This window comes from Neomonachus schauinslandi, chromosome 2 (genome assembly GCF_002201575.2).
Source record: "Neomonachus schauinslandi chromosome 2, ASM220157v2, whole genome shotgun sequence".
In the NCBI taxonomy this organism is placed as follows: Eukaryota; Metazoa; Chordata; class Mammalia; order Carnivora; family Phocidae; genus Neomonachus; species Neomonachus schauinslandi.
This window is the reverse complement of record NC_058404.1, coordinates 202,927,116-202,939,264: the sequence shown is the minus strand read 5'-3', so window position 1 is coordinate 202,939,264 and position 12,149 is coordinate 202,927,116. Positions and strand designations below refer to the sequence as shown.

The 12,149-nt window shown below is 57.5% G+C and overlaps 2 protein-coding genes across 5 annotated transcripts in view; both read right to left on the bottom strand.

The window, feature by feature from the left end:
- CTBP1 (C-terminal binding protein 1) overlaps positions 1-12,149 on the bottom strand; it is a 372,880-nt gene that overhangs the window by 344,815 nt on the left and 15,916 nt on the right. The gene's annotated exons all lie outside the window — the stretch shown is intronic.
- The window catches only part of FAM53A (family with sequence similarity 53 member A), a 20,839-nt gene continuing 16,289 nt past the window's right edge, over positions 7,600-12,149 (bottom strand). The window contains 1 exon segment of the mRNA XM_021677734.1: positions 7,600-8,302. Coding sequence (XP_021533409.1) covers positions 7,991-8,302 — 312 coding nt within the window. The 3' untranslated portion in view covers positions 7,600-7,990.

The window sequence follows — 12,149 nt, the reverse complement described above, 5'->3', positions numbered from 1 at the left end:
CAATAAATGATTCTAACAACACTTTAAAATCACAATGATATAATGGACAGAGGACGGCTTGTGCCCCAAGGCTGCCGCGTTCGCCCCGGCCCAGCGCCCTCAGCCCGCTCACCTGTGCGCCCGGGCACCGGCAGGGCGAGCCTCCCCGCACAGCTGACCCCCAGGCCTCCGTGTTCGGCCCAGGCACCGGCGATGTGCCCTCACCCTCTGCAGGTCGGGGACAGGGCCTCGGGGTCTCACCTATCACTTAGCGTCGTGGCTGCCTGTCCCGAGCGCACGTCCAGACAGGGAGCTCCTCGGTGGGGGAGCAGCCTGGCACGCGGCCCGTGGTGGCCAGCGAGATGGTCCTCTGAACTATAAGGACACATTCACCACACAGAGAGAAGGCTCTGTGCCCAGGGCATTTCAGGTGGCCTCTGAGACACGCCAGGACCCCCCACGTCCTGGGGCTCTCGCTGAGCGGGGGCCGCACCCAGTGATTCGTGTCCAAGCAAACAGCGGCATCACCCCAAGGTCGGGCTACAGAGATGGTGGCCGCCATCGTAGGGGTCCCATCGCCTGCCAGATGGCCCACCTTCCTGCAGAGAAGCCCATGTAGCAGGAACCCAGGATGGCCCCTGATGAGGCACGTGCACCAAAAGGGGAAGACATGCAACCGAAGTAAAAAGTGCACGAGTCACCAGACAGCCAGCCACATGGCGGGAGTGACAACTTGTGGGGCTGAAAACACAACTGCCCAAAACACAGCAACAGGACAGTCAAAGCAAGAGGGACACGGCCAGGTTGCCAGTGGCCCCGGGTTCTGGTTCAGTCCAGGAGGAAGGTCAAGACCTGGATGACCTTCACACTTTATGATGGGAGGGTGCTCGGTACAACTGCTGGGGTCCCCACTTATGGATCCGAATAAGGGACACAAGGCACTGGCTCGGGTGACACAAGGAATAAATGAAAACCCACCAAATGTAAAAGCTGAAGGTCAGGTTAGGAAAACCACTCCAGTCTGCCGAAGACCTACTGTGTGAGGTTCCAGAGATACTCAGCATGAAAGGATGTAAGACGTTCGCCTGCTGAGCTCCACTTCCGGGTAGAGGTGTGTCGAAGCCGCCGGTCCCGTGGCAGCAAGAGAGACGCAGCCAAATTCAAGCCCTGCTCTGTCACGGGGCCAGTGAGGGGCCAAGTTCCAGAGAGAGAGCCGCCTTTCCTGGCGGGTGGAGCCTCACCAGCAGCCTCCACACCAGGCTGCGCACCCGGCTGCTGCCGCGGGTCCGCCTGCAGCGACCGGGGGAGTCAGCCAGGCTTGGGCCACGGCATGAACTACCCGTGGTCAGACGTGTGTGAAGTCAGAGCCCAGAGGGAAGAAGAGAGGGTGCAGCAGAAAGCTACCCTGAGCTTCATTCCTACATGTGTCATGGCCAACTCGCTGGGAACCGAAAATGAAGGGAAAATCTTAAAAGCTTCCAGGAAAAACAAAACAACACAGGATACATTTCAGACAGGGAAAACAGTGAAACCACTCTGACTTCTCACTGAAAGCTATCCAAGCCAGGAGGCAATGGAACGGTTTCTTTAAAGTACAGGAAAGAAAAGATGAGCCAGAATTCTGTATCTGGTAAAACGATCCTTCAAAAATTAAGGCAAAAGGAATGTATTTTCAGATAAATGAAGGCTGAGACAGCATCCCTGATTACAACAAATGTTAAAGAAAAATTTTCAGGGGCACCTGGCTGGCTCAGCGGGTGAAACATATGACTCTCGATCTCAGGGTTCTAAGTTCGAGTCCCACCCTGGGTGTAGAGATGACTTAAAAACAAAATCTTTAAAAAAAAAAAAAAGAAAAAATGTCAGGCTGACGACAAATGATACCTGAAGGAAACTCAGATCCACTGGAAGGAATGAAGGGCTGGCAAACATGGAGGCCGAAAGAAAGATGGCGCATCTACACCCACGAGGCAAAAGAGAATGTGAGCAAAAGTATCGCTAGAGACAGACAGCGTTAGTTTGTAATTATAAAAGGTTCAATGCAACAGCAATATATAGTAATTCTAAGTGCAAATGCAAGCACAAACCACCAGGAGAAATAGACAAATCAGCCACCAGAGTCTAACAGGCTTCAGTACTTGATGCATCAGGTAGATAAAAAATTCAGTACGGATGTAGATTTGTACAATAAATCTGGACCTAACAGACATACACACAATGCTGCAGACATTTTCAGAATATAGTTTCTTTTCAAGCACAGATGGAATATCTGTAAAAGTTGGCCATGTTAGGCCATAAAGTATCAATAAATTTCTTACTATAAGGCAGGTGTTAGGTATCAACAGCAAAAAAAAACTCCACAGACCCCACCCCACACCCCGCAGGACGGCTGCTCTCAAAGGAGCGGACACCGACAAGCCTTGGCGAGGACATGGGGCAACTGGAACCCCATGCACTGTGGGGTGCAGCCGCCATAGAAAACACTGTGGAGGGTCCTCAAAACACTAAGCACAGAATGAGCCCATGGCCCAGCCATTCCATCGTCTGGGTGTGTTCCCCGGAGAACGGAGAGCAGGGTCTCAATGAGATGCCGGCACCCCCGTGTTCACGGCAGCATCATGCCCAGCAGCTGGGACAGGGAAGCACCCCGGTGTCCGTGGACGGGTGGACAGATGGACAGACGGATGGATGGATGGATGGACGGATGGACAGATAGAAGGATGGATGGATGGACAGATGGAAAGATGGACGGACAGACGACAGATAGATGGACAGATGGAAGGATGGATGGACAGATGGATGGACAGACTGATGGACGGACGGAAAATGGACAGATGGATGGATGGATGGACAGATGGACAGACAGAAGGATGGACAGACGATAGATGGATGGACGGATAGGTGGATGGACGGACAGATGGAAAGATGGACGGACAGATGGAAAGATGGATGAACGGATGGACGAACGGATGGATTGACGGACAGATGGATGGAAAGACAGATGGACAGATAGAAGGATGGATGGATGGATGGACAGAAAGATGAACAAAACGGACAACAATCCACACGATGGAGTGTTATTCGGCCTTAAACAGGGAGGACGTGCTGATACCTGCCACCACCTGGGTGAACCCTGAGGACACTGGGCTCAGTGACATGAGCCAGCCACAAAGGGCAACACTGGATGGTCCCACTTCCGTGAGTCCCCAGAGGAGTCAGATCATAGCGACAGAAAGGGGATGGTGGGTGTCGGGGGGCTGGGGACGGGGAGAGATGGGGAGCTGGTGTTTCTTGGGGGCAGTTTGGGAAGATGAACAAGTTCTGGAGGTGGAGGGTGGGGATGGTTGCACAACAGTGTGAACGTGCTTCCTGCCACTGACTGGACACTTAAAATGGTTACAATGGTACATTTTATGTGTATTTTACCACAATAAAAAAATTGGACATAGGGTCTTTAAAGCAATTATTAGAGTAAAATGAGGTCCCTGGGGTGGGCACTAATCCAATGTGACTGGTGTCCTCATAAGAAAAGATTAGGACACAGACACACACAGAGGAACGACCACATAAGGACACAGGAGAGGCCTCAGAGGGAATCCACCCACCCACACCTGGCCCTCAGACTCCCAGCCTCCAGGGCTCTGAGAGAATCAATGTTCCCTGGGCCGTGGTCATTGTTTCAGCAGCCCTAGAAAACTCATATACAGATTAAAGAAGAAATATCATATGACCATCTCAACAGAAGAATGAAAATAATAAAGTTAACATCTACTCATAACTTTGCGTAATTAGTAAACTAGGAATTAAATTGAACTTTGTTTGAAAATCGCCGGGTCCTCTCCAGCACTCCACGCACCTGCTCCGGCTGCTCCAGAGGGACGATGTGAGCCGCAGGACAAGCCTGCCCTCCGCCGCAGCCTGTGCTGGGCCCAGCGACCCCCAGGTCACCCGGTGATGGGCCCTGTCAGTAGCAGACCTGGCCATCCGGGGTGTGGGGTCAGGAATATCGTTGTGAGCACAACGGGGATCTCGGCTCCACCGGGGAGGAGGCCGGCCCGTCAGACCGCCGTGGGCGGCCCAGACCTCACCCAGAGACCCAGGATCAGGGGGACACAATTGGAGTGACGACAAGGGCCTGCAGTCCTCTCGTGAATGTCCTTGACCAGGTGGCAGTCACCTGGTCAGAAACCATAGAACATGCTACATGCTACATGCATATGCATACGTGTGCGGCCACGTGGGCAGAGCGGCACGTGCACGTGGACCCACGCGTGGGCATGCACATGCGTGTGCTTGCACACGTGCACACACAGGGATGCACACACACGTGCGCCTCACTGCATCCCAAACAATCAAACGTCTACAGGACTCACCATTTAAACCAATACAACAACATAAAAATTAATCAAAGGATCTAAAAGAGAAGCCAAATGATTGGGAAATTCAAAAGTGCTCGCCTAAATAACTCCTAGGTCAGAGAGCAAATAAAAGTCGCCAGGACAGGAGATTTACAACCGTCCAGAAAAGGGAGACTGCACGTCCGCGGAGCCAGCTTCGGGAGGGCCTGGTGGGCAATTCACAACCTTAAATGCTTTTATAACTGAGCAAGAGAGACTGATAATAAATGCACTAAACATTCGACACGAGGAGGGAAAACAGAACAATAAAGTAAATCCACGGGAGCAGGAGGGGTAAAGATAAAGGCGAATTAATGAATTGGAAACAAGAAAAATGGAAGAACTCATCAGTAAATCCAAGAGCCGGTCCTCAAAATAAACAAACAAAATAAAGCAACCTCTGGCCAGGGAGTGAGAGAAGCGGGGCCATGAGGGCCGTGCACAAGGAGTGGGAGCCGCGGAGACGCAGTGACGAGCTAACACGTCGGATCTTCTTGATGAAATGGGCCATTTTCTAGGACAATATAAATTAACAAAAGTAACTTAACGAGGCTTAAAGGAGCTATATCTGCAACTGCAGAAAAACAGAAAAAGCACGTGACTGGACATCGGGTGACGGGGACGGGCTTCCTGTCCGACGTGACACCAGGGCCAAAGTCGGGAGGGCTGGCGCAGCCGGGGGGCCGAGGTCAGGGGTGCACGGAGAGGGAGTGAGGGGCTTGGCTCGCCGGGCTGCCGCCCCTGTGAGGGAACCAGGGCCCCCTCCCCGGCTGTCCGGAGGGCAGGGACGAAGGCTGAGAGAGCCTGACCCTGCTTGCCCATGACCTTGACCTTGGGGTGCAGTGGGAGCACCCTGAGCTTCTTCAAGCACACGGGACCCTGTGTGGGCAGCAGGAGAGCAGGCGGGAAGGGTGGCCTCGGGGCCTACTGCCCAGGCGGGCCCAGCTGAGGCTCCCAATGGCCCTGAGGGCTCCGGCCCCGGCCCCCCAGTCCCCTCCACACCATCTAGAAGGGTGGGCAGGGGAGCAGGGAGAGGAGGCTCTCGGAGACCCGCCCCGGGGGCTTGTCCACAACCGTGGCCACAGCGGTCAGTGGATGGCCATCAGCAGCCCGTGTCCGATTTCATGTCAGGATCACACTTGGGTATTTTGCAGCACTTGTCTCCAAAGCCAGCCGGCGCTGGCCTTCCACACGGGAAGGTGTTGAACCACAGCTTCTCTTCACACTATGCTTCCCGGGACCAGCCCTGGCGTCTCTCTTCCCCGCTGGGTGGTTGGCGCTATTTCTCCAGGAACATGTTCATTGCTTCCAAGTCGCTTGGACCAGCCACCCTCTCTACACGGCCTGCACGGCCCCTCCGCGTCCCGAAGACAACCTACTCGCCCCCTGGCCCTTCTCGGTAGGGCTCCCGACCCGTCCCTTCTGGCAAAGCGCCTGCTCTTAGGATTGCGCTCCCTCTTTTCCCTTCGGCTTTGCTCTTTCATTCCCCACATTCAGGGGCCAGCAAATGACAGTGTGGGGATGAAATCGGGGGCGGCAGGGGGAGACACCACCTGCGCTCTCAAAATCCAAAATATTTACTTCCTTTCAAGGGCATTTGCTGACCTCTGCCTCGTTCTTAAATCGGAAGCTAGGCTGGCTGATTTCCCACTCCTATTTCTTCTAATATAATCGCATAGGGCTATAGATGTCCTTCTTCCTACAACCTAAGATACATTTGACAAGTTTTGATATGTACCGTTTTCAGGATCATTCGGTTTGAAGTACTGTCTAACTTGGATGATTTCTTCTTTGGCCAATGAGTTAGGTAAAGTGCATTTTTAAATTTCCCAAACACACAAGGTTTTGTTTGCTATCTTTTTGTTATCAGGGTGTGGCCAGAAAATATGGTGTGGGTGATCCCAACGACACCAAGGCCCCTTCCCTCCCCCCACCCGTTACTGCCCCGCAGTCCACGGCCGGGCTCTGCCCACACGGGGACCTCGCCCCCACCCCACTCCCGCCCCAGCGGATCCACAGGTCAGCCCCGGAGCGAAGCTCTGAGTGGGGGCACTGGCTCTATGCAGGTAAGTACACAGAGCCCATCTCCCGAAATTCGACCCAAAACACAACCTCCCAGTTGTGCTGGAAATCCAATGCAGGGATCCCGGGACCCAAGTTCATGTGCCCACCAAGGGCCTGCCTGTGGGTCCCGGAGGCTCTCTGACCAGGTGGTGGCTCTGGGGACACTGGTGATGCCCGTGGGCACCAGCTTGACCCCCAGAGGCCCCTCTCAGAAACTGCCAAAGCCTTCTTTGCACTGCAGGTGGCCCGCAGGCTCGGGTCCCGCGCCAGACCCACACGTGGCCAGACGTCTGCCAGCCCCGGGAGGCCGCTGAGGACTGAAGGACCGAAGGGCTTCGCGTCCCAGGGGAAACGGCTCTGCCGCACCTGGATCATCTATCTCTCCTCTTTGGGTTAAAGCCGGACAGCTCCAAACAGCCCCCACCCCATCCAGGCAACACCCCGGAGGGGCCCAGACACCAGTATTTTCTAAACTGCCCATGGTTGAGACCACTAACTGGCCAGGTGGACTGTTCTAGAACAAACTCTGTCTCTGACGTCTGACTCTGGCCACAGCACGTCTGCTGAGACGCAGGGCGCCTGCTCCCTCAGGAGGCCCGCCAGCGAGTGAACAAGATGAACTGGGCACCTCTGGAGTCTCAGGGACCCTCGGACTATAGCCTAGAGCGGGAGGAAAAAAGTTCCTCGACGGTCACTGGAGAAGCCATGATGGCCACTTCCGACTCCCAGGAATGCACGTCAGCCACGCGGCAGGAGGTCAGTGCAGGGTGGGCCTGAGGGATCGGCGGTGGGCCGTAGGACCCCCCATCCTGCAGGGAAGGGGCCAGTGGGCAGGCCCAAGAAAGCCCGGTGTCCTGCAGACCGGCACCTCCTGTCTACGTCTGCACCAGGGACGGCGGTCCCCGTGCATGGCTGTGAGCTTGGAAAATGTTCTCGGCAGGGGGGAGATCAAGAAAATTTCTCTGAAGGTTATCGCTGTTTTTCTTCACTACCACAAACTGCGCCCTCCTACCCAAAGCTCCCGAGGTCAGAGTCTCAGGGAGAAATCCCCCATGTCATTAAATGAAAACCCTGTGCGCACGAGACCCACAGGCCCGAGGCCCAATTGCTTTCAGCCAGAAACAAACACAGGGAAGCAAACTCCTTTTATTGAGGTCAGACCAGGTGCCGCCAGGACCACCAACCCAGAGCTCCTGAGCACAGGTACCCACCGCCTGGCGCTCCAAAGGAGACGGGCAGCGGCAGGCCGGCTGCTCAGCACTCACGGACCCCCGCGCCCTGCACGGCAGGGGTTTCAGAAAAGGAACACACACCTGTGGTGGGATTGGCCCGCAGGCTCCCGTTCCGTAGAACGCCCTTCCAAAAATTCGTTCAAAATACAGCAGCTTTCTCCAGAACTGTAAAAGCCACAAAAATCCAAAACACTTCTTTAGGAAAGATTGGATCAAAATTATACCTGATGTTCAAAGTTCTGCGTAGCCCAGCTCCTGTCCATGCGCCGGGAAGAAACTGGGGGCGGTGGCCCCGGGCCCCCGACCCCCTGCCGGGGGTCAGTTGCTCTCGATCTGCCCCAGGTCCAGCTCGCCGCGGCCGGGAGGGAAGGCCCCCTCCTCCCCAGCGCTCTCCAAGTCACTGGGGTCGCCGCCACTCCCGCCCTCACCCTCAGCGGCCATGGGCTCCCAGGAGGCCCACGGGCCGGGGCCAGTGCGGCAGGGGCTGGGGCACACGCTCAGCGGGCTGGAGCCGGGCGTGATGGTGCCCGTGGGGCCGTGTGGGGCATACGGGGCCAGCTTCACTTGGGTGTCATCCTCCTCTTCGTCTTCATAATCAAGGGAACAAAGGCTTTTTGAATTTTTTAAAGTCTGAAACAGAAAAGATACGAGCTTAAAGCATGTCCACGGGGTTACACGGGAGGCAGTGTCCCACTGACCCAGGAGTGGATCCCCAAATTCACATATAGCGTCTGGTCCCTGTGCATCAGCCACACACCACACTCAGGCCCGCCCTGCATGGCAGGCCTCCGGCGGCTGACCGGGCATGCTGCCCGCTGAGACCCGACTCCCTGGATGGGCTGGCGCTGCCTCTTTCTGCCCCCTGCCCCCAGCCAAATCTTTGCTGGGCTGTTAAAGATGGAGGCTGCCGGGCTCTCCCCCAACTGCAGACAGAGCCCTGTCCACTCAGGTGGTACCTCTCCTTGGCGATCCCACCAGGGCCCTAAGACCTGGCGCTGGGAGCATGTACCGGCCTCCCCCCCCCACCCCTGGCCATAGCCCACCTCCAGACCACACACGACAGCAGCCCCCTTGGCCCGGCCAGGGCCCTGTCTCCCTGACACCAGCCCCCAGCCCTCGCCCTAAACTCCTGGCCCGGCATCTTGGGGCAGCACGTGCGTGTGGTCCACTGCATGCCTACCCCGCTGCCAGAGCGGCCTCCCAAGCTGGCCCCATGTGACTCCACCTGCCCCAGTGTGACCTCAGCGACTCTGGGGTCAGCCTCCTCTCTGGGGCCACACCCAGGCTGCCCCACACAGGTGTCAGCACGTGGTTCGGGGCTGCCAAGGAGCATCTGTGCACACGGAGTGGGGCGAAGCGAGCCCGGACCGGCCACGGGGACACAGCCGCTCCTGCACTCTGACCTGGGCTCCGGCACCTACATCTGAGGGCTCAGAACATGAGCTGAGCAACTGAAACCCAACCGAAACCCAAACCTTCCAGAGCCAGGACGTGCCTCAGAACGACCACCTCTTTGGCTAGAAAATTTCCTAGAAACAGTCCCACAGTGAATTCAAGTAAACAAACACCTCCCCCTTTCAAATCAGCACTTTTAAGGAAATTATTTGGCTCTATACAACAAACAACCTGACTCTTCTTGCTGTTCTATAATAATTAAGCCACTGAAAAATAAAATTTTAATGATTCAACCTTTAAAGGTACAACCGGTCACAAAGTTTGGTCACAGAATGAGGACCCATGAAACAACTTCTTTATTCAAATCAAGGTGGATGTGACAGTGGCGGTCACTTCTTGAGGACCTGGACTGTCTCTGCAGGGCCCCTCGCTTGGCCCCCCGGCCGCCTGGTCTCGCTCCGCCCCTGCGCTGGTCCATGTGTGGACGGCGCTGACCCCACGGCACACACGCGAGCTGGCAGTGGCCGGACAGGTGGCAGGAGGACCTCCACAGAGAGGTCCTCTGTCGCCGGGCCACGAGCCCATCTATGGGCCACAGCTGGAAAACGCAGGCTCTGCACAAGTCCACTCAGGCCGCCCGGAGACGTGGCGGCCGCTCAACGAAACCACACACACAGAGCTGTGCCCTGCGCTCTGAGCATCAGCCACGTGGCCCCAAAAGGGGTGTCACCCGCCACCTCGGTCAGGGGTGAGCCACCACACAACGCTGGGGATGACGGGAAGCCAGGCTGTGAGGCCCACTTGGAGTGGCCCGGGCCACGCTGCCCCACGTGACCCTCTCCCCAGACAGTCCTGCCGCTGCTGCCGTCACTGTGGTTTCAGGTCACCTGCATCGAAGCACATGAACGCAAAATGTCTTCTTTCAAATATCGAAGGTCAAGACTCTGAGTCCTAAATCCGGGGCTCTAGATGTTACAGGGTCCTTCAACTTGTGTGCCATCTGGGGGGACGCTGCAGCCCCAGAGCCAGGCCCCGGCTTCCTGCGGGGTACGAGCAGGCGCCCCGTGCCTCCACCACCCCAAGCCGACGCACCAGCTCCAGCTAAGCAGATGAGACTGAAGGGAAACTAAAAACGTGCCTGTGAACCACCCCAAATTCCCTTCAGCGGCCATCCGGGGCCTGGCCACCACGTGTGCACTGGCTGAGGCGTCAGGCCATCTCCCAACCACAGCACGCCGATCTGCGCTCCTGGAGAGCACAGCCCCAGCCTCGTGTGGGAGCTCATAGCGTCTCTGCTCAGCCAGATCACACCCTGCCCACGGGGGCCCATGGGGGCCCGGCCGTCCCGAAGGCCAGGGCTCAGTAGGAGACCGGGGAGGCCCCCGCTGCCTGCAGGCGCCTGAAGCCCAGCACCCACGAGCGCTTGTCCAACCAGGGCTCTGGCTGTGGAGAGAAATACAGACGCCCCAGCAACGAGAAGCCCCATGGGGCCCACGTGGCAAACCCGAGTGCCGTCCTCAGCCAGCTGAGGGAGAGGCCTGCAGCGCGTGGAATGTCCACACCACACGTGGGGTGTGCACAAGCAGGTGTGTGTGTGTGTGTGTGTGCAGGGGTGCTGAGCGTGTCAGAGTGTGTGGGTGAGGGAGCTGTAATAAGGAAGCCGGCTGAGAAACAACAGGACCCCTAGACCGACCCCCTCCCCCACTTCTGGGCAAGCGCCCCTCCCAACCTTCACAAGAGTAGGGGTGATTCAGGACAGCTGGAGGGTCTCAGCCTGGGGAAGGGGACAACACGTGCAAACAGAGGCCGAGCGAACATCTGCACCCTGAGCACAGAGCCCCGGCCCTGAGTCAGCTCCCAGCCTGCCCAGGCAGGGACTGGATGTGTTCTCCATGGAACCTGACCCCAAAGCAAACTCAGAGAGATGGGGACATGGGGGCTCCCAGCACGCAGGAGACCCAGGTAGACCCAGCCCCCCAGAAAGCTCAGGCCAAAGGGCCACACCCACAAGACAGAGCCCTCTGGCCCAAAACCCGGCCAACATGAAGTGTCACAGAACGCCCGTGGCCTCTAACAGGGAAGACAGGTGAGGCTGGAACCAGGGAGGACACAGTCTGGAGGAGCAAGCAGCACAGGGGCAAGAAACACCCCCAAACCCAAGTCCACTACCAACGTCCCCGGAGAGAGGGCTCCAGCCCTGAAGTGGGGCAAGCAGGAAATCCCAGGCCCAGGAGGAGGCCCAATATCGGGATGGCTGGAGTCACAGAGGCCACGGGCACTGGGGCGGCGAGGGCCGGGGAATGTGCACGCAATACCTGACCCCCCATCCCGTAATCCAGGAAACCACCTGACAGAGCCCCACACTCGGCACCATCGACAAAACAGACACACCGGGTCTGTCACCCAGAAACCCCAGAGTGCGCGGGGCAGAGAGGAAGCGAGTCCGAGCCGCGCCACCTGTCTCGCAGCAACGCTGGGCCGGAAGGCAACCAGCAGCACCTCCAGAGCCTGAAGGAAGCTGGTCCCACGGACAGCGGAATACAAACGCTTTCGGATTCACGAGGTCTCCCACGCTGCTCCACCAAATGAGACCGTGGCAAGGAGAGGCGCCAGCCGTGTGTCGAGAGGGCTGGTGAGGAGCCGGACGACCCACACGCCCGGACACCGTGGCCTGCATGTAAAGCCCAGGGCGCGCCCCCCGCCCACACCCCATACCCCACCACTCACAGAGCCCCTGCTGGGCCGCCTGGGGCCTCTGGGACCGCTCCTGTCATCATTCCAAGATCTGTGCTGAGCCCACAGGAGAAAGCTGCAGTGGGCCCGACAGGCACCCACCCCCACAGTCCTTCCCCTACCTCATGCCCAGGAGATGCCACACTCCCGGTGCCCCAGCCATCCGGACCCTGCGTGTCCCACACCATGCCTGAACTGGTGCCCATACCTGACCGTAGCATCTGCTCTGGACCCTAGTGCCCACACCTGAGCCCAGCATCTACATCTGACCCTTAACACTGCTGCCCACACCTGACACCTGACCCTGGTGCCCACATCTGACACCTGACCCCAGTGCCCACACCTGACA